General features: G+C 40.4%; 2 protein-coding genes across 6 annotated transcripts in view; one reads left to right on the top strand and one right to left on the bottom strand.

Annotated features, from left to right (window-relative positions):
• LOC132393298 (uncharacterized) overlaps nt 1-17,576 on the bottom strand; it is a 113,426-nt gene extending 95,850 nt beyond the window's left edge. The window contains exons 1-3 of one of the 5 annotated variants that reach the window (XM_059968345.1): nt 16,913-17,544; nt 2,752-3,057; nt 10-282 (exon numbers count right to left, since the gene is read on the bottom strand). In XM_059968345.1, the coding sequence (XP_059824328.1) occupies nt 10-282; nt 2,752-3,057; nt 16,913-16,952 (619 nt within the window). In that variant the 5' untranslated portion in view covers nt 16,953-17,544. Of the gene's footprint in view, nt 1-9; nt 283-2,751; nt 3,058-16,912 lie in introns of all 5 variants that reach the window. The other 4 variants (XM_059968344.1, XM_059968348.1, XM_059968346.1 and 1 more) reach the window with 4 other exon arrangements.
• Nucleotides 252-27,879, top strand: LOC132393299 (T-cell surface antigen CD2-like). Its single transcript, XM_059968350.1, has 4 exons — nt 252-349; nt 23,987-24,092; nt 24,199-24,516; nt 27,323-27,879. Exons 1-4 carry the CDS (start codon nt 311-313, stop codon nt 27,667-27,669), a joined length of 810 nt encoding a protein of 269 aa, XP_059824333.1. The 5' UTR covers nt 252-310; the 3' UTR covers nt 27,670-27,879.
• Nucleotides 27,880-27,942: the final 63 nt, after the last annotated feature.

The following is a 27,942-nucleotide window of genomic DNA, read 5'->3' on the forward strand; positions in this document are numbered from 1 at the left end:
TACTCTTACCTCTCCTATAGCATTTGTCTATGTTAAAAGGGTCACTCCGAGCCCGATGTCCATGTTGTTTCACAAAGCAGGCATATTCACCAGAAGATTCTTCAGGGTTAGATATTATTAAGCATTTGTTGTCAACAGACAAATCAAAATTATCATCTTGCGCTACAATGCTGTCTTGAAACATCCATTCAATTGTAACTGACTGACCGTCTTCAAAATTGCATTCTAGGTGAATATTCGTTCCATTTGTAGTGCAATTAATTGTTGGTCGCGAAAGTGGTTCTACAATTGAAAGAAAATATTTGAAAAAATGTTGAATCACCACATTAAGTCTTCTTCTAAACTACTGGTAACAATAATTCTCAAAGATTACATATCTGGAATGAGTTATTTATGACAATACCCACAAAGACTTATCACTAACACGTTAATACATTATCTTAGTGTATTGCCAAAAGAATAAAAAAATTACATTGGTATCCTTTACAACTGTTTGCAGATAGATGATTTAGGCATAATAAATTTTAAACTTTGTGAATAACACAAAAATAGGGGATGCTTTAAACAGCAATAGCGTAAAACTCTTTATATAAACACCAACTTGGCAAAATGCAAATAAAAGTTCAACAAGGGAAAATCTGAAGATGCTGGAAATCCAAGCAACAAACACATAAAATGCTGGAGGAACAGGCAGCATCTGCTGAAAAGTAAAAACAGTCAACTTTTCGGGCCGAGTTCTTTCATCAGGACTGGAAAAAGGGGGAAGGGTAACCTAAAGAGTTGAGAAGTCGATTGATGAAAGAGATGGAGAGCTGGAGAAGGAGAGAGGAGGAAGAGCAGCAAAAGGAGGTGATGGGCAGCTAAGGAGATATGATGAGAGAAATGGGAATGGGGAAGGGGTGGTGGAAGCAAATACCAGAAGTTCGAGAAATCGATGTTCAGGTTGGGGACTACCCAGACAAAATACAAGTTGTTGCTCCTCCAGTCTGAGTGTGGCCTCATTGTGGCAATTAGGAATTGCAATTAAATGCTTTCTGAGTCTGCAATGCCAACATCCCTTGAATAAAATAAAAAGTGACTACAGAAATATAAAACTACATCCCTACTGATGTCATACAAGGGCAAACTTATCTCATCTATTTTTTTTTGTCATGAAGTGGGCGGAAGTACCAATCAAATGTGCAGTGGGGAATGCATCTTTAAGCCCTCCCAATCAGTCAATAAGGAAAGCTAGCTTTGTTTAAAAGTGATTAAATGGGAAGAAAACAGGAGCAGGAGTAGGCCACATGGCCCTCCAAGCCTGCCCTGGCTGATACACACTAGCCTCAACCCTCCTGTGCTAGTTCACCATAACCCTCAATTCCTCGATGTTTCAAGTATTTATCTATATCCATCTTAGATGTGGGTAATAACCTTCACCACCCTTGAGGTCAGAGAGTTTCAGAGATTAACTTAGTTTTAAATGATTTGGGTCTTTATTTTGTAACTAAGCTCCCTTGTTTGTGACTTTCCCTCTTGTGGAAATATCTCAAGATCTGCCCTGCCAAAACCACTTAAGGTGTTGTATGTTTGCATTAGGTCACACTTCATTCTTCCAAAGACCAATGAATACAAATCTAAACCATCTAGTCTCTCTTGATAGATCAACTCCTTCATGCCAAGAATTAGCTGAGTGAATCTCCACTGGACTGGCTCCAGTGCCACCGTATCTGCTTCCTTAAGCTAAGGGGAGCAAAACTGCACAGTAATTCAGGTGAAGATTCAATCACCCTGTAGAAATACAAGAAAGTGTTAACTCTTCTTAAATTTTACCCTCTTTGCAATAAAAGACCAACATGCCATTTGTCCTCTTGACTACTTGTTGAATATATCTGCTAACTTTGCGGTTCATACCTAGGTATCTCTGAACCTCACTCAGTTAAATTGTCTCTCAGTGTTGATAATAATACACCATTTGATTTTTCTTACCAGAGTGCATGGCCTCACACTTCCACACATTAAACTCCATAGAAACTTGAGGGTTTCCCCACAGGTTTTTGCTCCACCTTCCTCTCCTATCATCTATAGCTTTCTCTTGCTTCCACCTACCACTTCCTAGCCTCTGTCATGATTTCAACTCTTCCCTCCTCCATCTGTCCATCACCCCTCACCTGGATCCACCTATTGCTTGCCAAATTTCTGCCCGATTGCCTTGCCTCTTGATACTCATTAACTCCCCGTACTCTTTCAGTCGTGATTGAAGGTCTTGTCCATTTCGGTCGAATGTCCACTTTCCTCCAAAGATGCTGTCTAACCATTTGAGTTTCTCCAGCAGTTTGCTTTTTGGTCCAGATTTCAGCATCAGGTCTCTCACCTACATGCTACTGTGTTTGCTGTGACAGGCTCTCATCCACTCGACCAACAATTTTCACTGCCTATGATGTGCCTAGGACCTGTCATACGTAGCTGTTATCTCCAGCAACTAGAATGATAAAAGCAGTAGGGGCATGAGAAGACAAAGTTCCAAGTTCTTCAAATGACACATCATTCTAACGAGGAAATATATCATTCTTCCTTCACCACTGGAAGATCAAAGTCTTAGAACTCTGTACTTGACAGCACTGCAGGATCATCTTCATCGTAAAGACTCACTCTCAAAGGCAATCAGCTTGTCCACATTGCATGGATGAATGACATTATTGTGAGAACATCTCATCTTAAATAAATTTAATTAGAATGCAATAATATACTAAAACAACACAAAATACTCACCGCTTACAATGAGTGAGAAACTTGTTTGATTACTTAAACCATCTGGATATATGAAAGAAAATTTGTAAGTCCCTGAATCAGCCTGTTGTAAATTCTGGATCTCCATGGTATCGTCCGTTAGGTTAGTTCTTCCAATAAATCTTCCAAAATAAGATACGCCTTCATTGGCTTCCCATTCAAGAATCTTGTTGCCATCAAGCGTGCATCTAATTTCCTCTATATCTGAAGGTCTTGTGATAGGAATAGATATACTGCTTCCCTCCAATCCATAAAATTTTGCATGGTCTGAAGACTTGCACACGGAAACTGGAGAATAAAAAAAAAGAGAAGACTTACTAAATATGATAAATCTATGGAGTAAGCACTAAAGCAACAACTCTCTGAAAACTAAAGATATTTTTGCAGCTTGGTCCTGGATGTCCTTGAGATTTGCTTGCCCACCGATAGCCACAAAGCAGACACCTGAAAGGACCCAATTAAAAGAATTTTTTTAAAAAAAATTAAATTAAAAAATAACACTCGATGCATAAGAAAAAATGCAAATCATGCAAAAAATTAAAGCGAACAACAGCATTCCGGACCAAAATTGACTACTCAGATCTGAACCCCGGAGCAGCCTGGAGTAGGCCCACAGCCTCCCTATCAGTTGATCACAATAGTGGGCAAGGAGCACAGCTGGGGCAGTCTTCATAGCCTCAGCGCCTTGGAGATGGCCTTGTGCAGAATGAGCAAAAATCAGCTCTCATCTCGACTGACATCCTGTCTTTTCAGTCTCTCTGGTTCTCTCAATTCAGTCTCTTCAGTTTCTCCCAATTCATTCAAATTGACCCAACAACGGTACAGCAAAAGACCTGGAGTGCAATAGACATCATGGAGAGGGGGTGACAACTGCTTGTCTCCGATCCGGGACAGTGTTTATATTGTCTAAACAGTGGATTATATCTCACACTAGGACACGGGCATCGGGCCTAGCCCACGCAGTCCAGTGACTCACTCTGGGCACAGATTCTGCTTCCCAGCCCGAAGCCACTCTCAAGCTCTTCGAATCAGCTCGGTGCCCAGAGTAATCCAACCTTGCTCCTGGGCCAGTTGATTGTGCATCAGTACTTCCCTGCTCAGGCCTCAACAACTTCTTTTAGAACCCAGAACAATCTAACCTCGCTCCCAGGTCAGCTGAACTCCAACTGCAATGATTCTGCAGCAAACCATCTTGGCACATCCTCCGAACTCACCTCACCATCGCTCACCCCTTCACTGTTTGTGGCTATAATTTAATGTAATTTACCACAGAAAAGGTACTTTTAATTATGCTTTTAAATCAGATTTCTTCTCCCAGAAGCTGTCGCACACGTTCAGATAGTAGAACCATCTTAACCAGAAGCCATGGAAGTATATACAATTATAAGAAGCATAGAGAAGGAAGAAGTCAGAGCCTTTTTCCTCCAGGGTGAAAAGGTGAAATATTAGTGGCCATATTTTCAAGTTGAGTCCATTCAGAACAAAACAGTGTGCAACATTTATAACATACATTCCAATTACTCTTTCTGAACCTTGTATATCATAATAGGATATTTTCCAATTCTAAAAAACTCCAGTGAGTATAGGCTAATTTTACTCACACACTTATCAGAGGGCAACATATTCACCCAAAGAATCAATCTTGTGAACCTTCCGTAGTGACACATTTCCTTAGGTACAGAGACAACAACACATACAGTACAGCAATGCAGTTGCACTAATTTCCTATACAGTCACAGGATGGTTTCCAAATGATTCATTTTCCTGCTTGCTTGCTGAAAACTGTTTATTTTCTGTACTTCATGGACACTTTTACATTGACAAACCTCATTATAACTGGACAGTTGGCAGGCCTGAGAGATTTGCAGCGAGGTTTTGTTATGATAGATTCTGTGAATTCCAAGAAATGTTGTTTGTAGATTACCTCCTACATTTCATCAATATTCAATATAGCTGGAATGAGGAGTTGCTGGAGAACAGAACCAAGCAAAGGGCGAAATGTGCAGCATTCAAAAACGTATCAGTGATTAAAACAGCAAATGTATTAGGACAACAAGTATGGGAAACAGTATTCTCGACTGCTACAATTGATTAGTTTTACTTCAAGGTAAGTTGCAATCAGGAGTGCGAGATGGGTTTCTGTTTGTGATACATGAGTAAGTCCATATTACAAGCAGCTCAATTTTTAATTCAAAAATAATTACATTCTTTTCTATTATCAGATCAAACTGTTCTTAAATACTATCTATACAAATTTTTGTGGATATTAGATCAACAACAAATGGATGTGTCTGGAACAGAGGCAATATGAATTACAAAACCCAAAAATACTCAGCAAACACTTTTCAGAATACAAGAGTTGGTTAAAGCATTTTTATGAACCCAAATCTATTTATAATGATTGAAAAGGAGTAATAGTACTGAATGTTTTGAAATATGACAATTTTATTTGTCTCGTTTATCTCAGAAAGAATGGGTCTGGAACAGAAATTCTTATTGGTCGACATACAATTGATTTCTTACTTATAAAGTCTCACCAAATTCAAATTTTATGCAAATCAGTACAATATTAAAGTACAGTGCATTGAAAAAAGGCATCAAAGTATTGTTAAATCCTTTATTTTGTTCCCATCTTGCTGTATATGCAGCATCAGAAAATCGCAATCTGCACCAAGTCTCCAACAGTGGTGAGCACAACAGTAATACAGAACCAGAGAGCCAGGTTCAATTCCCAGCACTACCTAAAGGGAAGTGCATTCTTCCTGTGACCACGTAGGCCTTCTCAGAGTGCCCCGGTTTCCCCCGGATTCCAGACATACAGACAGGTTACAGTTAATTAGTCACATGGATGTAATTGGGCAGCATGGGCTTTTTGAGCCAAAGGACCTGTTACCGTGCTGGATCGCTAATAAAGAAATTACACACTTAAAGAAAGCTTTGCTTTCCCATGCTAACAGATTTAAATGACATATGAATAATAACCAGCAAACCTCTACACTGCTAATTACTTTGCTTATGCCAAGTAAATTCCTAAAAGCTCACGATAATTTAGTGGTACAACACGTTCAGGGCTTGCTGCAAGCCCCAATTTTAGTCCTTTCTTTAAGATGATAGTTAACTCTTCAAAGACTCCCTCACCACCACTCACTGACACAAACCTATTTTTGCACTATTTTAATTTAACTATTGAATTAATATACATAGATATATAATTACTGCAATTCAGATTTTTTCTGTATTTATCATGTATTGCATTGTACTGCTACTGCAAAGTTAACAAATTTCACGAGATATGCCGGTGATATTAAACCCGATTCTGGTTCCTACTCTTCCACTTAATAACATCAGGCTCTTCAAAGTCTTCCTAATGTTTAATTGGAGGAAAATTCTCTTCATCTAGGCCCAACGTAGTAAACCAGAGGACAGGCAGGGAAGAGGTCAGAATAATCGATTATATTGAATGTCATGAAGTTGAGCAGATCAAAGAAGGTTAACACACAGTAAAACCAGTTACACCGCGTATTGATGAATAGGATATCTGGGATAGAATATGTTCCAAGAATCTTGGAGAAGAAATCAATGAAAGATGAGATGATTGGGTAGGCTTCCTATGAAAGGTTAATGTCGGTGATCTTTTAGATAAAATGTATCAGATTATAAACAGGAGATTCTGCAAAGACTAGAAACCTTGAACACACACACACAAAATGCTGGAGGAACTCAGCAAGTCAGGCAGCATCTATGGAGGGGAATGAACAGTTGATGCGTCAGGCTGAGACCCTTCACCACAACTGAAAAGGGGAAGAAGGTGGTGGGGGAGGCGGAAGAATACAAGCTGCCAGGTGAAAGGTGAAACAAGGTGAGGGGGAAATTGGATGAACGAGTGAGGGGGTACGAAGTATGAAGCTGGGACGTGATCGGTGGAAGACATAAGGAGCTGAAGGAGGACAACAACGGACCATGGAAGAATGGTGAGGAGGAGTGGCTCCACAGGGAGGAGGTGAGCAGGTGAGGTGAGGTGAAGTGGTGAGAGTGAGAACCAGAATGAGAAATGGAAAAGGAGAGAAGGATCAGCAGGAGAAGTTAGAGAAATCAATGTTTATGCTACCAGATTGGAAGTTACCCAGATAGAATGAGGTGTTGCTCCTCCAAAAGGAGTATGGCCTCACTGTGGCAGTAAAGGAGGTTATTGATAGGCATATCACAATGGGAATGAGAAGTCGATCCAAAATGTGAGGCTAACTGGAGATGGTGGCAGACGGAGTGAAGGTGCTCAATGAAGCAGTCACCTAGTCAATGTTGGGTCTCACCAGTGTAGAGGAGGCCATACTGGAGCAAAGGATATAATAGATGACCTGATAGATTCACAGATGAAGTGTTGCCTCACCTGGAAAGACTGTTTGGGACCCTGATTGGTGGTGAGGGAGGAGGTGTAGGGCTAGGTGTAGCACTTGTCAGGCTTGTAGGGATAAGTGCTAGGAGGGAGACTGGAGGGAAGGGATGAGTGGACAACGGAGTTACATAGAGAGTTGTTCCTACAGAAAGTAGAGAGTGGGGTGGGGGAAGAGGGAAAGATGTGTTTAGTGGTAGGATCACATTGTGGATGGCAGTAGATAGGAGAATGAAGTGCTGGGTACAGAGGCTCGGTGGGGGGTAGTACGCAAGATCAAGGGGAATTTCTATCCCTGTTATGGTAGTTGGGGCTTGGGTTGAGGGCAAATTAGCAGGAGATGCAGGCGAGGACAGCATTGATGGAAGGCTTAGATTACACGTGGCTGATGAAAACACTGAATTGCATCCAGCCCATGAAGTAAAACTCAGCATTCAAGTCTTGTAGTCTGATGATGAGTTACACTGAGATTACGGGAATGCAGAAGATGAGGTGGAAGCTGTGCGGTAGTTCAGAGTCAATCACAGACAAGGAAAGAACTGGAGGGGCTGCAGGAACAGATTCAGTTAGTCTCAGTCAGGAAGCTGAAAGAACACTAAAAGTTGTTGGAAATAAGACTTGCGGGACCCAATGACTTTCAGAAAAAAGAATGTCACTGGGAAATGGCTGGCAATTTCTTATCAAGAATAACTGGATCAAGAAGTAATTTGACACTGGAAGTCTTCCCCCCCCCTCCCCACCCCCCCCAAATATAGGGGAGTCTAAAACCAGTGGGCATTGGTTTAAGGTGAAAGGGTAAGACTGAGGCTCACCAAAAAAAATAGAAGAGGATATGGACTGAATGATATAGTTCTAAATGTTACATGGGAACAGAGGGGAAGAACAAAATGGAGCAAAGTATAGTTAAGATCTAGAATTTTCTGCATCAGAGGAAGAAGCAGAATCAGTATCTTTAAAAAGACAATAGAGTTGAGAAAAGAAATGTTAAGAGTTATGCAAAAAAAGATGGAGAATGGGACTCGTGAGATAGTTATGCTGAAAGCAGGCATGACTCAAATGGGCCAAAAGGTCTCACTGAAATGCATAATCTCAAAATAGAAATGGATTAACATTTGAAAACAAAATTGTGCAGTTATGAGTAAAGGAAAAGGATAACAGAACAAGTGGACCTTTACTTGCTTGAGAACAGCATGGAAAATTTTACTCAGAATATCACAACTCCTGATATGAGGGAGACAGAAATATTTAGTGCTTAGAGAAAGAAGTTACTGTTGTGTTCCTTATACGTACCGTGGGTTTCTAATAACAAAGCATATTCTGGAAGAATAGAACTGGAACTTTTATTTACAACAGCAACAACTACACATGTCCTACAGCGCCATGCTTCTCGAAGTTCCGATCATTTCTGCACAAGCTCTGAACTCTGTCCAATCACGTCCTTACACGTGACACGTGATATCACCACAGTTACCATTTAAGTTTTCTGACCTAAATTAAAGCATGAGTCACATACTATTGTTACTTGTAGTTTAATACATAGAAACATAGAATACCTACAGCACAATACAGGCCCTTTGGCCCACTAAGCTGTGCCGAACATGTCCCTACCTTAGAACTACCTAGGCTTTACCTATAGCCCTCTATTTTTCTAAGCTCCATGTAGCCATCCAGGAGTCTCTTTAAGGACCCTATCGTTTCCATCCCCACTACCGCTGTCGGCAGCCCATTCCACGTGCTCAACACTCTCTGTGTAAAAAACTTAGCCCTGACATCTCCTCTGTACCTACTTCCAAGCACCTTAAAACTATGCCCTCTCATACTAGCCATTTCAGCCCTGGGGCAAAGCCTCTGACTATCCACACTAATGCCTCTCATTATCTTGTACACCTCTATCAGGTCACCTCTCATCCTCTGTCGCTCCAAGGAGAAAAGGCTGAGTTCACTCTACCTATTCTCATAAGACATGCTCTCGATCCAGGGAACATTCTTGTAAATCTCCTCTGCACCCTTTCTATGGTTTCCATGTCCTTCCTGTAGTGAGACAACCAGAATTGAGCACAGTACTCCAAGTGGAGTCTGACCCGGGTCCTCTATAGCTGCAACATTACCTCTCGGCTCTTAAACTCAACCCAATCCATATTAAAACTCCTCAAAGTTGCAAAAGAGGATTGTTTGTCAGTGTTCACCGTTGATTGATAAGTTAAACATTTCTTTCACTGACTACATTAGTATAATGTAAAAAAAATCACAGGACAGCTGGAATATACGGAAAAAAAAGACTAACAAAGCTGAGTCTATAATAGAAACCAACATAGGAACAAGAGAATAAACAGAAGTTCCATGTAAGACAAAATGTTACAGTTACGATGAAAATTCTACTTCTACAATATTTCAGTTTTGTACAGAAAGTGGAGACACAGGTAAACAGGGTGATGACATCATCAGTCAGGGCACTGTCAATAGGAGCCGGGACAGAACGTGAGCATGGTCACCCGGCTTTAAGCTGGAATGGGGGCAGGAAAGATTCAGGGGGCTGTTACCAGAACTGGAAGGATTGGGTTATATTGACAGTATGGAACCTTTTACAATGGGACATGGGAGGTGACCTTACACAAGATCACAAGGGGCAAAGATGAGGAGAATGGTCAGTCATTTGTCCAGTTGAAAATGAGCAGACACAGGTTTATTAAGGTGACTGCTGGAAGATTTTAAAAGGACTTTTGAGGATTAACTTTTTCCCTACACAGTGCATAATGAGTATATGGGCGAAGCTGCTAGAGAAAGCTTTAGCAACAGGTAAAAATACAACATTTAAAAGATATTTAGACAGGTACATGGATAAAAATGGTTCAAAGGATATGGGCCAGACAAAGGCAAATGTGACCAGGTGAGGAAGACAACTTGATTGGCATGGATGAGTAGGGCTGAAGGTGCTTGTTTCATGTAGCTCTGTGACTATTCATAGTCTATTGTTATGTGATATTACAATTCCAGCAATAAATGAGCTATGTAAGATGATGTGCAGCATATTAAGATGTAAAATAAAGCAATGGCAACATCACCTATTTACATATCCTGACAAAGGGTCTTGGCCTGAAATGTTGACAGCACTTCTCCTTATAGATGCTGCCTTGCCTGCTGCATTCCACCAGCATTTTGTGTGTGTTGTTCACCTATTTACATTCCATCTTTACACTGCAAAACTATCCCAAACATCACACATATTATCACAGAAAACAAATAAAAACTTCAGCCAAGTTCTGAGCCGGCAGTTCAGTCTGAGGCAGAAAAGGCTAAAAAGGAAGCTCCTGACACAAGGCAATGAAGCAATCAATGGAAAATCAAAGCAGAACTAAGTTGGCTTGAAATTTGAAATAAAACCAGAAATTGCTGAAAACATTATGTCAGGGTACATCAGTGAAAGGGAAAAATAGTGCCATTGTTTCAGATAAAACACCCTTCCTCAGATCCAGAAACACAAGAAGAGAAGTTAGTTTTAGGTTGGTGAGAGGGTGAAGGAGGGACAGATATGACCAGGCAGAAATGGAGGTTTTTCTTTCAACTCTCTCAGGTAATGTGCTTTGCATGTCTGTATGAAAGCCGTCTAATTCTGCTCTACCATTATTTGTGATATCACTGAAGCCTATTTTCCTCTCCCCAGAGATACTATCTCATCTGCTGGGTATTTCTTTCTGGTTTCAGGTTTAGCAACAACTCGGACCTGCAATTCACAGGTTAACCCCTATGTTTGCTTTCTCACTTCCAAAGGCCCTCACTAACAATTAACCAGCCTGTTCTGTAAACTCCAGCCCCATCCCAGAGATATTCTTTTGTTTTGTCCACTTTTTACCCTCTCAATAACATAATACCAATTTGCTTTTCCACTCACCGATTCTGACAAATGGTCTTTTATTTGAAATATTAACTCTATTTCTCTTTCCATAAAACACTATCCGGTGTTTCCATAAAACACCTCTCTGGGAAGAGCAAAGGAGGAGGGGTATGCTTCATGGACAGCAATGCTTTGTGCAACTCCCAGAATGTGCATGCCCTCAAATCCTTTTGTTCCCCAGGCCTGGAATTCCTGGTGCTGGGCAGCCGCGGGAGTTCACGGCTGTTATCATCACACATTCCGCCGCAGGCTGATACTGATCTGGCTCTCAAGGAACCATCACCACGCTGGAGACTGCACACCCGGAGGCTGCCTTCATTGTCGCCGGTGACCTTAATCGGGCATTGCTGACGAAAGTCTCTCCGAAGTTTCGTCAGCACATCCAGGTGAGCACTCGTGGAGATAAGACACTTGACCACTGTTACACTCCCTTCCGCGACACTTACAAAGCTCCCCTTCGACCAGCTTTTGGAAAATCAGATCACTCTTCGATCCTGCTTTTGCTGACGTACAGGCAGAAGCAGAATCAAAAGGCAGCCATAGTTCAAACCGTCCACTGTTGGTCCGACCAATCGGCCTCCATGCTGCGGGACTGCTTCGATGACGTAGACTGGAATGTCTTCCATGATGAGGATGTCTCCGAGTTCACTGATGGAGTCACGTGCTTCACCTGGAAGTGCATCGACAACGTTGTTCCCAGAAGTCGGTCAGGGTCTTCCTGAACCAGAAACTCTGGATCAAAAGTTCTGTGCGAGCAGCATTGACCACGCGACACAGAGCTTATGCAGCCGGCAATCAGCAGAGCTCAAGAAAAGCAGCTACGGTCTGCACAAAGCTATCACGGCTGCGAAACAACATACAGGGACAAGATGGAGCCAAAATTCACAACGAATAGCACACATGACTTGTCGCGAGGGTTGCATACCATCGCAGATTTCAAAGCCAAACATAATGGTGCTGCCAAGATCGTGCCCAGATGAGCTCAGTCACTTTACGCTTCCGAGGAAAGCCACCGCTACAACCTTCAACCTGGTCAGGAACGCAGATGTATCCAACAAGTGGACAGTCGTAAGGCTGCGGGACGGCAACGCATCCCAAGGCGAGTACTCAGGATGTACACAGCACAAATGGCAGGTGTTTACTGACATTTTAAATCTCTCCCTCTCCCTCCTGCTTCACAACATCCACCATTGTCCCTGTACCAAAACAGACCAAGGTAACATGCCTGAACGACTGGCGTCCTGTCACACTCACCTCAATAATAAACACATGCTTTGAGAGGCTGCTCAAGGATTACATCTACAGCTTGCCACCACCCAAACTGGACCCCCTACAATCCACTTCCCGAAACAACTGACTGACAGACGACACAATAGCCACTGCTCTACCTACCGTCCTTACACATCTGGAGAAGAAGGATGTTTATGTGAGAATGCTGTTCTTGGACTATAGTTCAGCATTCAAAACCATAAATCCACAAAAAGCTCAGAGACCTCAGCCTTGACCCTGCCTTGTGCATCTGGATCCCGGACTTCCTGTCAGATTGCAGGCAGGCGGTAAGAGTGTGTTTCCTCACCTCTGCCCCTCTGACTCTCAACACAGGAGCCCATCAGAGCTGTGTACTAAGTCCCTTCCTATACTCCCTGTATAACCCATGACTTTGTTGCCAACCACAGCTCCAATTTGCTAATTAAATTTGCCAACAACACTGCGTTGATTGGCCTAATATCAAACAACAACGAGGTGGCCTAAGGGAAGAAGTCATCTCTCTGACACAGTGGTGACAAGAAAACAACCTCTCCCTCAATGTCGCAAAAACAAAGGAGCATGTTGTGGATTACAGAGGAGTGGAGACAGGGTAACCCCTATTGATATCAATTGAGCTGGGGTTGAGAGAGTAAACAACTTTAAGTTCCTCGGCATCCACATCACCAAGGACCTCGCATAGTCTGTACACAGCAGCTAAATGGTGAAAAAGGCACACCAGGGACTCTTTTACTTCAAACGGTTGAGGAAGTTTAATATAGGCCGCCAAATCCTAAGAATTTTCTACCGGGGCACAATTGAGAGCATCCTGACTGGCTGCATCACTGCCTGGTATGGGAACTGTACCTCCCTTAACAGACATCCCACCTCTCTGGGAAGTTCCGGGGGTCTCCCACATATTGATAGTGGCTCCCTGACACCTGCAAATTATATACAATATTCCAGAAATAGACTTGAAAGGGTAAGAGGGTGAGAAGGTGAGAGGGAGCATCCTGATAGGTCTACTTAGCATGAAGAGAGACCAATCAGTTTTCTCTGTGGGCGGGCTTTACAATCGACCTCAAAAATAATGACAGTGTTCTTGCTGCACTGTTTGCAAATGTGACTTTTCTATTGTCCATGGTGGGTTAAATGACTGTAAAAGACATGTTGAGGTGAGTTTAACAAGTGTCATCCGTTCATTAGCATAGCTAATGTTATTTAAGCTAGCTGGCTAGCTGCTGAGGAGCTACTCTATTGTAGTCCTACGTGATGAGGCCAAACTCCCTGTAGACTTGCTTAAAGTTGTAATAGAATAAAAAAAGGCTCCATGATAATACAAGTACATATTTTACATACACCCTTGGAGGTCGACGGGTGGGGGTGTGGGGATATGGGGTTGCGGGGAGAGCAGGGGTGCTACCTCCCTGAAATGAATTTTTGTAGGGTGGGATGTCTGCCTTAATCGCAGGATTCTGCAGAGAGTGGTGCAGACAGCCCAGTGCATCTGTACTTGTGAACTTCCCACGATTCGACATTTACAAAGACAGGTGTGAAAAAGGGCCCGAAGGATCATTAGGGACCCGAGTCACCCCAATCACAATCTGGGAAACGGTACCACAGCATAAAAGCCAGGACCAACAGGCTCTGGGACAGCTTCTTCCACTAGGCCACCAGACTGGTTAACTCATGCTGATTTGAGTGTATTTCTATGTTACATTGACTATTCTATTTATTATAAATTACTATGATTGCACATTCAGACAGAGATGTAACAAAGATTTTTACACCTCATATGTGAAGGATATAAGAAATACAGTCAATTCAATTGTAACAGAGCAATTAAATTGAGCAATAAATACAAGACCAGAATGGTACCTTGCAGGTTTATTGGGTAGGCTGTAGATAGCAAGAGGCATGGCCACTAAATGATTTTAAAATCCAGATATTCCTGAACAGGGTAAACAACCAAAGGAACAATAGGTAAACAGGGTAAACAGCATTGTAAATTATGACACAGGCAGGAGGCCCTAGTGCCCTGAATCAGAAAAGGAAGTAGGCAATGACTCACTGGAATAGTCAAGTTTAGAGGAAAGTGGGATGTGAAATAAAATGTGTATTTCAGTTCGAGGTACAGCCATATTAGCGGACAAGACAAGGAGCAAATTTAAGTGATAATTTGAAATACTCAATCTATAAATATCAAGTCCGAGGGGTGTAATGTAACCTTTACTTGATGCTGTTCCTCCAGCTTTGGAGCAATGTTGGAGGCTGAATTCAGAAAGGTTGGGGTGGGATTGAGAAATAACAACGGTAAGTGCCTTTGCCTGAGAAATGACTTGGATCCACTGTCCACTGTCACAACAGGTCAAAAGCAGATGCCATTTCATTGGCTCTTCACCGGACACTGGAACACGTGGACAATGAACAGGCATGGGCCCCATTCCTGATTTCGGCCCGAAATGTTGGCTACTCTTTTCTCACGGATGCTGCCTGACCTGCTGAGTTCTTCCAGCGTTGTGTACGTATTCTTTGATCCACAGCATCTGCAGTTGTATTTTTGTGTTTTCATACATCAGGATGTTCTTCTTTACCTGCATTTCAGCATTAAAATCTATCATCCCCTAAAAAACTAATCAATAAGCTTCTAGTCCTGGATCTCAATACCACCTTGCGCAACTGGATTCTCAATTTCCTCACAACATTTCCTCCACAATCTCCCTCAGTACAGGTGCACCACAAGGCTGTGTGCTTAGCCCCCTACTTTACACTTATGGCTGAGGCAAAGCACAGCTCCGATGTCATATTTAAGTTTGCTGACGACATCACGGTCACCAGTCGAATCAAAAGGTGGTGATGAATCAGCAATATAGGAGGGAGATTGAACATCTGGCTGAGTAGTGCCACAAAAACCTCCCACTCAATGCCAGCAAGACCAAGATGGTTATTGACTTCAGGATGAGGAAACTGGAGGTCCATGAGCCAGTCATCATTGGAAGAATCAAAGGTGGAGAGGGAGAGCAACTTTAAATTCCTCAGTGTTATCATTTCAGAGGATCTATCCTGGATCAAGTACATGAAGTGCCATTACAAAGAAAGCACAGCAGCACCTCTGCTCTCTCAGAAGTTTATGAAGATTTGGCATGGTATCTAGAACTTTGACAGACTTCTATAGATGTATGGTGGATATTGACTGGTTGTATCATGGCCTGGTACTGAAACACCAATGTGGAAAAGCCTACAAAAAGTAGTGGGCCATTTTACCAGGTGCAATACCATCCCACCATTGAGCACATATATATGGAGCACTATCTCAAGAAAACAGCATCCATCAAGGACCCCACCATTCAGGCCATGTTCTCTTCTCGATGCCATCAGGAGGGAGATACAGGACCCTCTGGACCCTCCCTACCAGGCTCAGAAACAATTAATACCTCTCCACCATCAGGCTCTTGAACCAGAGGGGATAACTTCACTCAACCCGTCAGATAAATTGTTCCCACAACCTACTCAATTTCAAGGATTCTTCATCTCATGCCATTGACAATTAGCACTTTATTTTTTCCCTTTCTTTTTTGTATTTGTACAGTTTGTTGTCTGTTCTGTTGGGAGCAGTCTTCTATTGTGTTTCTTGTATTTAGTGATTGTCCACATGAAAATGAATCTCAGGGTTGTATATGGTGACATAAATATACTTTGAGGATAAATTTACTTTGAACTTTGAAAAGAGTGGGAGCTCAGAAACGCCTTGTGGACTGAACAAAGGTGTCTTGTGAAGTAGTCACCCAATCTGCCTTTGGTTTTCCCAATACAGAATAAAATGCATCATGAAGACAATGCAGTACATTAACAGGAAGAAGTAAATTGCTGATTTTATTTGGAAGGAACATTTCATCCCACTTTTGAATTTCATTTCTCTTTTCCTGCCCACTTTGCAACAACTCCACACCATAACAAACATGTGCCCTCTTCACCAACATCACCTGCTATTCTTAAAGATGATGACACAGACAGACACAAACAGGCGTTTGGACCGTCAACTCCAGACAGACATCCTCTTCCCCACTAACCCTGCTGCTTATTACATTACAGGCCCTTCAGTCCACAATGTTGTACCAACCATATAACCTAATCTGGAAACTAGCACATAGCCCTCTATTTTTCTAAACTCCATGTGCCTGTCTAAAAATCTCTTCAAAAAACCCTGTTGTATCTTCTCCCTGTCTCGTCACTCTCATGTCTTCCTATCTGTCCCATTCCTCTCATCAGCCATTCTGCCCAGCCCTTCTCACCACCTGCCCACTACTGATCACTGCACTTTGTCACTGGCTGCCCTTTCCTCGCCATAGCCCTCTCTCACCCTGCTGTCCTCAGCGCCTCCCGGCCGCTGCACTACTCCCTTCCCCCCATCCCACTCCCAACCACAAGCCGGGCTGCCTGTCCTCCATCCGACCACCGCCCCTTCTACCCGCTCACTCCCAGCTACTGCCCTGTGCCACTGCCGCCTTCCCTCTCCCGCCTGGCCTTTTACAGCCGCTGCTCCCCGCGTGTATGGCTGGCTGGGCTGGAGCAGGTGCTCCCCCGCCTTGAGCGACACCAACGCGGTCCTGACTTACCCTCGCAGAGAAGGAGGACGGCAATCACAACCTTCGACATTGTCTGACCGCTGAGGCCGAAAGCCCGAGGCTGCGGCGCCGGGCGAAGGCCGCGCTCTTACCAGGAACCGGCGCCCAGCAGAAACTTTCGCTGGAGGCGTCTGGAAAGGACTTCGAGCTGCCACTGTGGGCTGCTCAGGATTATTTCCTGCCGATGTAGGCTCGCAGGAAGGACCTCGCCCTTCCCGGCGTCTGAAGAGAGAATACGAGTATTTCTCTTTTCAGTCTCCTCCCCTCAACCAGCCCTCAGTGCTGTGGAACTGCGGCGTTATTTAAACATCCAGCTAATCTTTAATCATAATACTGTATTCACTTATTTATTTTGCACCCAGAATTTCAACTTCCTCTTTTTCAAATATGTCACCACCTATTACGATAGAAACTTGTCAAGTTCTCAGGATCAGGTTTAATATTATGAAATTTGTTGCCTTTGCAGCAGTAATACTAATACAGTAATACTTTGCAGCATAATAATAGAAGATATGAATTACAGTAAGTATCAAGGTATGTAACCAGGTGACAGTTGAATATAATTTCTTATTGTTAAAAGTGCACGCAAAATCTCAGAAAGGCAGCGTCCATTATTATAGACCTCCAGCACCCTTTTCTCACTGTTACCATCAGGGAGGAGGTACAGAAGCCTGAAGGCACACACTCAGTGATTCAGGAACAGCTTCTTCCCCTCTGCCATCTGATTCCTAAATGGACATTGAACCCTTGAACACTATCACACTTTAAAAATACATATTTGTTTTTGCACGATTTTTAATCTATTCAATATAAGTATACCGTGATTTTTAAAAATGTTTTTAAATTGAATTTTCAAAAGGTTACAAGAGTAGAATGGAATAATATCAACCCTTCCCCCTCCCCTAACCCCTCCCCCCCAACATATCCCTATGGATCAAAAAAAGAGAGAGAAAAAAAAGAAAGAAAGACTGCCCCACATGCTCATTGAATTCAAAATAGCTTTAATATATATATATTTATTTATTTCCCCAGATGACCAATAATTTTATCTTCAGAGCACCTATATATTTAAATCCTATCTTTTGTAAATAAGGGCGGGTGCCAAATTTTCAGAAATATGTCATATCTATTTCTTAAATATTAAGTAATTTTTTCATGCAGAATACAACTAAAAAATTCATTCTTCCATCTATCCATACTTGGGAATGAATCTAATTTCCAACTAACTGCAATAGCCTTTTTGGCTACTCCCAATGCAATTTTTATGGAATTCATCTGGCACAAAAGAGGCAGGAAATGAGCCTGGCAGTTGCTTTGGATGCAGAAAAAGCATTTGACAGATTGGAAAAGGATTTTTTATTTAAGGTATTGGAAAAATATGGATTAGGAGTATCTTTTATAAATTGGATTAAAACCTTAAATACTAATCCCAAAGCTAAAGTAGTGACAAATGGCTAAATTTCAACATCATTTCAGTTAACAAGGTCAACGAGACAAGGTTGTCCATTATCACCTGCTTTATTTGTATTGGCGATAGAATCATTAGCTGAATTAAGTAGAACTGACTCAGATATTATGGGTTTCAGGGTTAATCAGGGAGAATATAAGATTAATCTATTTGCTGATGATGTTCTGATTTATCTAACAAACCCATTGTATTCGTTGAGTAAATTATCTTCTAGATTGGAAGAATATGGGAAAATATCAGGGTATAAAATAAATTGGGATAAAAGTGAAATTTTACCCCTTACTAAAGGAGACTATAGTCAATGTCGATTAGTAACTCAATTTAGATGGCCGATAAATGGTATAAAGTATTTAGGTGTAAGAGTTGACAATGATATAAAGAATTTATATAAATTAAATTATTTGCCATTATTGAAAAAAATTCAAGAAGATCTTGATAAATGGATGATGTTACCAATAACATTAGTAGGTAGAGTCAATGCTGTAAAAAAAAGTATACTGTGATTGATTGATTTACTTATTTATTATTATTTTTACTCTTCTATATTATGTAATGCTTTGAACTGCTGCTGCTAAGTTAACAAATTTCACGTCACATACCGGTGATAATAAACTTGATGCTGACTTGTGTATTCACCTCAGTATGCTAAAATAACTGCCCATGCCTTTCAGAGAAAACGGTGACGTAATTTTTCAAGTGGAGTAGAATGAAGAGTTCTAGTATGGACGACATTATTATGTTTTTCCTAAGTTTGCTGAAGAAAGGTTGATAATATTTGATATTGCCACATAAGTTGGTTTATCCTTGTTTGTAATAATGTGATTGTGAAGTCCTTAATCGACCTATTAGCATGGTATTTTTAGTAATTCAACTACACGGCAATATTGTAAAAGTTTATTTGTCTTTCTTTATTGTTTCATGACCGAATGTGTGTGTAACAGAGTAATGTGAGTGTGTTCACATAGTATGAGCGAGGAGAACTCTTTTTTTTATTGATTTTTTATGCATTTCTACAAACCAACTACAAACAAAAAACCCAACAGCAAAGTGAAGGTTAATACCGTGCAAAATAAACATATCAAATGTATAATTCATAACAATAAGGAAAGAGCACCCAGAATAAAGTCATATAAAGTTAGTATCCTCCCCTCTCTCCCACTGAAAAACTCGAGGCCAACCATTACAATATGTAAAAAAAAATCGGAGCATTCGACCCCCCAAAACTGTAAATATAAATAAAAACAAAGAATAATAATACCTACCACCAAAACTATGATGTGATTTCCATCAAAAAGAAACCATAAAATTTACAGAGAAAAAAAGCTGAAAGTAAAGGATTAAAAAGAATAAACTTAATCTAAAGAGGAGTTACTAAAGTATTCAAGAATAGGTCCCCACACTTTTTGAAACTTTATGTTCGAATTCAGAAGTGAGTAATGATTTTTTTCAAGGTCCAAACAGGACATAATATCGTTAAGCCATTGGGCATGAGTGGGTGGGGCAACATCTCTCCACCTAAGAACTAACCGTCTAGCCAAAAGAGATACAAAAGATAATGTTCAATGTTTAGTCGGACTCAAATGCATATCTGCCTCAGAGGATTAGATTCTAAGTGGCAATTAAGAATATGGGATAAAGATAAAAAAAAAACTTCATGGCCTTCATGCTCTCCCTCTCCCTCACCCATCCTATCTTGCCTAATCATCTTTTCCTACCTTCTATGCAAGACTCAACATTTCATGATTGGTATGGAATGGGCAGTAGGCACTTTGAAGATCTTTTCATTGATAATCATTTTGCAACTTTTCAACAACTCTGCATCTGCAAAGTTCAATCTACCAAATACCCATTTCTTTAGATACCTTCAAATTAGACATTTCATTAACCCTTTATTACCTAATTTTCCTGAGATGCCCGAGAAAAACGTTGTGGACCTGTTTGTTTGTATTAATCCATTGAGCAAAGGTTTAATATCTTTTATTCGTAATAAATTAGTGACCTTGAGGCGTGCCCCCTTTGATAAAATTAGAACTGCTTGGCAGCATGATTTAATTATTTCTTTATCTGATGTGGTTTGGGATTCAATACTTAAGTCAGTTAATTCAACCTCTTTATGTGCTTACCACTGTCTTTTACAGTTTAAGGTTGTACATAGGGCTCACATGTCTAAAACTAAATTGTCGTGGTTTTATCCTGACATTAGTCCTGTTTGTGACAAGTGTAAAGGTGGAGAGGCTTCTCTTATCCATATGTACTGCGCTTGTATTGTCTAGAGAAATTTTGGAGAGAAGTTTTTTTATCTTTTTCCCATATTCTTAATTGCACTGAGAACTCATTTCAAGGTGTTTGGAAGTTAAGCACATGTGTGCCAAATGTGAATATATCTCTTAGTTAAGATGAAATATATCTATCTATCCATATTTTCAATTATGTGTACCAGGTTGGTGGGATTCTTACATTATTTGTATTGATTTTTTGAATTGCCACAATGGTATGGTTTTGTATATGTTGTTTTATTTTTTTCCTTACTGTGTGTGTAACAAGAGTATGGTCCGAAGTTGAGCTCAGAGTGTAATAGCGGGAACTGTGTTTTTAAAAATTTGTTTTGTTGTTTTTATTTTGATACGCTTTTTGTGCAATAAAACATCTGAAACAGATAAAGGAACTTAAGACCTGATAAAGTATTTGTTGTCCTGCATGTGTATTTTTCCCAGGCTACAAAATATATTAAATAGCTAAATTAAATAAGTAGTGCAAAAATAGAAATTAAAAAAAGTAGTGAGGTAGTGTTCATGCGTTCAATGTCCATTCAGAAATCGGATGGCAGAGGGGAAGAAGCTGTTCCTGAATTGTTGAGTGTCTGCCTTCCTGCTTCTGTATTTCCTTCCTGATGGTAGCAACGAGAACAAGGCATGACCTGTGTGCTGGTCCTTAATGATGGACACCCCCTTTTTGAGGCATCGCTCCTGGAAGGTATTATGGAGACTGGTGCCCATGATGGAACTGACTAAGTTTACAATTCTGTGCAGCTGGTTTCGTCCTGTACAGTATCCCTCTCCCATGATGCAGCCAGTTAGAATGCTCCCCATGGTACACCTGTAGAAATTTGCAGGTCTTCTTGGTGACTTATGAGATCTCCACAAACCCCAAATGAAGTATAGCTGCTGCCATGCCTTTGTTGCTGCATCGCTATGTTGGGTCCAGGTTGGACCCTCAGAGATACCGACACTCAGGAACTTGAAATTGATCACTCTTTTCACTTCTGATCCCTCTATGAGGACAGGTTCGTGTTCCCTCATCTTAACCTTTACGAAGTGCGCATCTCGCATAACCTGCCATGGTCCCGGAACTCATTCTACCAATCAGGAAAGCTCACTAATGCCTCTGTTTACTGATGAGGCTGAAGAGAGCTGGACTGTGCATATCTGTACTTAACTTCCTTCCACAGACGCGCAGTAAAGGGAATCCAAACATGCTGCATCACTACATCGTAAGGAAACAGCGCTGTGGCAGACAGGAAGGATCTACAACAAGTAGTCACAACTGTCCAATACATCACTGATCCAGCCTACCTGCCATCAAGGACACGTATGCAGAAAGGTGTGTTTTTTGGATCCGGTGTAACATTTATTTAATTCTCCTCTACACTCTTGAATCTTGAGTTATGGAGAAAGGTTGAGCAGATTGGGTGATTGCACAGCCTTTATCTGAGGGTTAGGGAATCAATATTAAGTTTAAGGTGAAATGGGGAGTTACACCAGGGACCTGAGAGCAACTGCTACAGAAATTATTGCATTTTGCACCGTGTTTTCGCCTATTGCTCTGAATCTGGCCATTTCTATTCTATATTGCTCATTCCAGTCATCCTGTGGGCTACCAATGACCTCTTTCGCATATACAGTTCATCAAAATGAATTTCCAACCAATGCTCTGGATGTCTTTTTCTAGACTGAAGACATTTCTTTTTCATTTACTCAAATTACCATTTAACATAGTTGTGACATTGTAGCAATGTATGAACATAAAGTCATAAGGACCAGAAATTGGAGTAGGCTGGTCAGCCTTTCATGCCTACATGCAATTTAATAAGATCCCAGCTGTTCAACTCCCTCATTTTCATTTTCCTGCATTAGACCCTTTGTGTATACACTGAGCGAATAATCCTCTTTTAGCTTCTTAGACAGTAAATTCTGAACATTCTCTAGCTTCTTGAGTGAAAACATTTAATTTCCTTTCATCTTTTTTTTGCATGACTGATCCATTTTTGAGATTGTGACACCCTTCTTTCAGTCTGGGTGAACATCAGCTCTACATCCGCTATGTCAAGTCCCTTAAGGTGTTTATACATTTCAATAAGACCACATTTCATTTTAATTGAGAGCTGGTTAGCCTAATCTCTCTTTATGCAATTAACCCAGCATCCTACAAATGTAGTGAATTTTTACTCCTTTCTCCATAGGAATGTACATCAATCCTTGGCCAGAGAGACAAGATCTTAAATAGTATTCCAGAAATGGGACTGCTGGGATCCTATAGAATTAGAGCCAGAGGTCTCTGTTCTTCTACTTAAATGCTTGAACCATGTACATTCCTTGACATGTCTTTGCCTCTCACTTTACTGCCATTGGCAAATGAAGATTTCAAGTTTGGTTCTGGATAGCTGTGCCGACTTACATGTCTGTGGCACTCTCTCAAAGTTGCCTGTACCTCAAGCCATAGTCCCAGGCTAGACTCTCGAATTCCACATTTAATCTAATCTTTGATGTAAATCTGTAAAACTGTAGTTCCCATATCTACTAATACTCTCTGCAACTTTAAGAAGATACTGGAAGATCCTTTCTGCTCAAGATTGCATGTAAAGCAACATTTCAGGTTCTTGTTGCTTTTCTTACAGAGGATGCTCTAAGCTTGAAATTCATTTAATGTATTCTCTGATATCTCATTCAAGAACTTATGGTATGGTACAATTATTTCCCATTTGTTACTAATGACTAATTTTATTAATCCACTAAGGGTTATCTGTCACTATTAGCTAGATGTATTGTGTGAACTCTTTCCATTCTTTTGAAAAATTACTTCCCTGGAAATCCAGAAGTTTGGGCAGATAAACTGAATCAAATAACTCACTGCCTCTCTGCATATATCCATGTACTATCTCAATTGTGACATCAGGCATTCAGTATTCTGATCCAAGCCGAGAGCAAACTTTTCATAGGTTCATTAACCAACATCTCTGATGCCAGATATTTGTGGATGCTCTTTGACTTGCATTTTCTGCTTTGATTTTGTAAGGAACATCGCTGCATTCACTTGAAAATAACTTGAAGTTTAGAAAGATCACATCTTGAATCATCGCAGAGACACGGTGGCTGTTCAGTGGATATTCTTTCCAGCTGAAACTATTTTAGGCAATATTCATGTGGAGATCTTGAGATTAAGACTGCTTTTCCTTCAAAATATTCTATGTTAACCTCTAATTAGAGCAATTCTGGTATCAGAATACAAATTGACCCTTGTTTGTTATCCACCCTTCCTTCCTGTCAAATTCTTGGGAAACTTCCCAGTGTTCTCACATTTGTTGTACTTTTTCTCTTAAGATCGCTAACCAAGACTGGGTGCTGACCAGACAGCTAAAATCTGTCAGGATGGTTTCCAACGTCATATTTTCACAGTTTAGCTTCTTTCTGTTGATGGCTGTATCTGGTAAGATAAATGGACCTGAAAGTTCTTTATAAATAAAAAAGAATGTTTCATTTATGTTTCATAATTATTTTAAAATCAGTGGCTTTCATTTTCTTTTCTTTTGCAGAATGGTATCTTACAGAAAGCAATGACTGTGAGGTGAATGTTGACAGAGAACTTGGGGATTCAGTTCTGTTAGACGTTCTGAATCTAAGCTCCCGTACCTATGATTCTCTTCTTTGGCAGAAAGGAAGGTACGCCGTCGCACGATACAAAAATGCTCCTAAGGTGTATTCTAAATTTCACAGTAAAGTAAACATTTTTCAAAATGGTTCTCTGAGCATTATCTCCACATCAAAATCTGATGAAGGAAAATACATAGTGAACGTATTTGACAAAAATGGAATACGGACATTAAATCAAAACTTTACATTACGTTTATTTGGTAAGTCTATGTCTTTTCAACTTTGCCTAATTGAACCCATTCTAAAATTCTGAATAGTTCCCTTAGGTAAAAGAATTGCTTCATTATGTGTGCAAATTATGATATGGAAATTAAATTAAGGTTTTATAATTTGGTGCTCCTGTGATAGAAGCAAGTTCTGAAATTCAGGAAGTGCCTTAAGAATGGCAACATAAATCATGATATTTGTCTGTTGCTACATTTTGCCCTTCGGAATATTGGAAAAGGCCATAACACATCACAGCAGAATCAGGCCATTGCGTCTGGTCTATGAATTTCATCATGGTTTATTTATGTTATCCCTCTCAACCCCATTCTCCTGCCTTCTCTCTGTAACCTTTGGTGCCCTTACTAACCAAAAACCACCCTCCGATTCAAATATACCCAATGCTTTGGCCTCCAGAACGAAGGATAAGGTGGAGTTGATGTTCAGCATTAATCCAGAGGAGTATTGTTATGCTCGTTTCTAAGGCTTTAAACAAAAAGGAATTCCACACTATCCGTAGGTATTTCTCACATTATACAGGTTGACAGGATTATTTTTCTCACTGACATTGTAAAATTCTTAAATATTAATGATGGAGCTGATTGAGGCGGTAGGCATTAAAACACTCCACCAAGATAACAGAAAAGAACCATACAATTGGAAATCTCTCAGTCTTGGGTGGTATTGGAAAGCCATCCATTTTTTTTCTGCTAATATTAATTTAATTCCAAGGGCTCTTGTCAAGAAGGAACTTTTATTTACCTGAAAGTGGACAGGAACAGAAACCCAATTTTGTATCCCAGACCCATCAATGTGAGAAATTTAGTGGAATTTAGACAAAGGGCCAAGCTGTATAAGGAATTATTAATGGGATGTGGATATTATGATGTCAATATAAATGATAACAGATTAATTGGTGATATATCATGCAAAATAAGGAGACTACAGACTAGATTGTTAAAGCCATGCTGCATGGTCAGCCTATGCCAACTTGGCAGGCGGACCTCAGCCTGTGATATTCTACTGTGCACAATTCTGAAGGCATCACGCAGGTTGGAATAGCCCTGGCTTACACAAATACAGAGAGAGTGCTTTCCTTCATGTCACTGCGCACAGTGCAGATGATGGAGCAAAACGGCTGTGGATGGTTTGTCATAGAGTAGGCAACAGATGATCATTAGTACAAAGAGAGGAGTTTGCACCAGTAGGTAAAGACTGGAGAGGGAGTGCCAGGAAGGTAGAAGAAGATCCTCTTTTTTTTTGGTGTGGGGCAGCCAAATGGCAAAGTACAAGATTCACATTTGACAGTTATAATCAAAGGGCAGTCCTAAATCTCCTATCATTTTTTCCCAGAGGCCAGAAAATGCAAGGCCACAGATTTAAAGCTTGTGGTATTTTTGATTCAGTGATAACATGTTTTTGCAAGTGCCTTCAATATAGAAGTAAGTGTCCCAAGATGTTTCCAAAAAGCTAATCAGATAAGCTAGCTATTTCAGGAGACAACACACACAAAATGCTGGTAGAACACAGCAGGCCAGGCAGCATCTATAAGGAGAAGCACTGTCGACGTTTTGGGCCAAGACCCTTCGTCAAGTTTCGGCCTGAAACGTCGACAGTGCTTCTCTTTATAGATGCTGCCTGGCCTGCTGTGTTCCACCTGCATTTTGTGTGTGTTGTTAGAATTTCCAGTATCTGCAGATTTCCTCTTGTTTGCTATATCAGGAGAGTTAACCAAAAGCTCAATTAAAGAAATATGTTTAAGGAAGAGGAAGACTGAACAATAAACAATCACAGACAGATATTTCAAAGCCAGTTGTTGTGTTAGGAAAAAAAGTTATTAAGAAAAACTGACAAAGTGTTGGATTGGAAAACTTATGGGGAAATCCTTACAGAATTATTTGCCCTGCCAATCAGGGACTTGTGCTTAAATTATTTTGTGATTGTATTGTGCTTATCGTAGCTGTGCTGTATGATGGAATAACTATATGTGCTGTGTGTAACTCTGTGTACTGTGTTTTGCACCTTGGCCCCAGAGGAAAATGTTTTGTTTCGCTCTGTACAAGTGTTTGGTTGAATGACAATAAACTTGATGTTGAACTTGAAATATGGAAAAGCAAGGCCATGAAGGAATTTATGTCCAATCTCTAGATTTTTGAAAGATAAAAAGCTCAGTGAAGGAAATAAAAAAAGAGTATGCCAATTAAATTCATAGTTATTGGGATGGAGTTAAATGTTATATATAAACTTAAAACAGACATTAAACTAAAAAAGTACTAAATCAAATATTGCTTGTTGGAACTTTTTTGTCAGGAACGACAATGAATACTTTGTTGATCAAGTCCATTTAGTTTGTTAAATTATATAGTCTACATAGGAAAACCAATTGTAGAAATAATGTGGGCTTTTTTAAACTGGGAAAGGCATGCATGCAGTGTGATAAAACATAAAATTAGGAAGGTAGCTCCTAACTAGCAAGTGTATACAGAGTCAGAATCAGAATCAGATTTATTATCACTGGCATGAAATTTGTCATTTTGGCTTTGTAATACAGTGCAAAGACATAGTTATTCTAAGTTATAAATAAGTATTACATAAAAAGGAATAATGAGATAGTGTTTATGTGTTAATGAATTGTTGAGAAATCTATATTCCCATACTGTAAAGGTATAGATGGTTTTCCCAGTCTGATGTCATTCTCAGTAATGGAATACCGATTACTGTAAAAATTTAAAACCAAGTCTTATTCTATAATTGCACAAAAATGAAGTTGGATAATATTTTCAAACTTTTATTTCCTTTTAGAGAAACTTTCAATACCAGTAATGAAAGTGGATTGTGTAAATGAGCAAGATATGTATATATCATGCGAAGTTCATAAAGGAACTCCAGTTTCCTTCTACTTGAACGAACAACCACTGACTAAGCATAACACTTCATTTTCAAACGGTGGGAGAAAAGCTACACTGAAGAACTTCACCTCATCTTACAGCAATAAAACGTTCTTCTGTAAGGTTGAAAACCCGATCAGTGAAGGGCAATCAACTCCAAGCCAACTCTACTGTGCAGGCAAGTGCAAAACAACGTTGAGTAATGTACCTGCGGAAAACTTAAAGCAAATAAGCCTATTTAAATCAGTAACAAGAATTTAGGGTTATCAGCGGCAATGAGAATAAGTACCTTCTTTGAAATTAAAGGCGAGCAATGAACCCAACTCACATCTGAAAACTACAGTAGCATAGTGGTTAGCACAATTGCTTTACAGTGTCAGTGATCAGGGTCTGTGCTTCAATTCCATCTGCTGCCTGTAAGTAGTTTGTACATTCTCCCTGTGGCCGCGTGGGTTCCTCTGGACGCTCCAGTTTCTTGCCACAATCCAAAGACATGGTTCGGGAGAGTGAGCTGTGGACATGCTATGTTGGCGT

This window comes from Hypanus sabinus, chromosome 4 (assembly GCF_030144855.1).
Source record: "Hypanus sabinus isolate sHypSab1 chromosome 4, sHypSab1.hap1, whole genome shotgun sequence".
In the NCBI taxonomy this organism is placed as follows: Eukaryota; Metazoa; Chordata; class Chondrichthyes; order Myliobatiformes; family Dasyatidae; genus Hypanus; species Hypanus sabinus.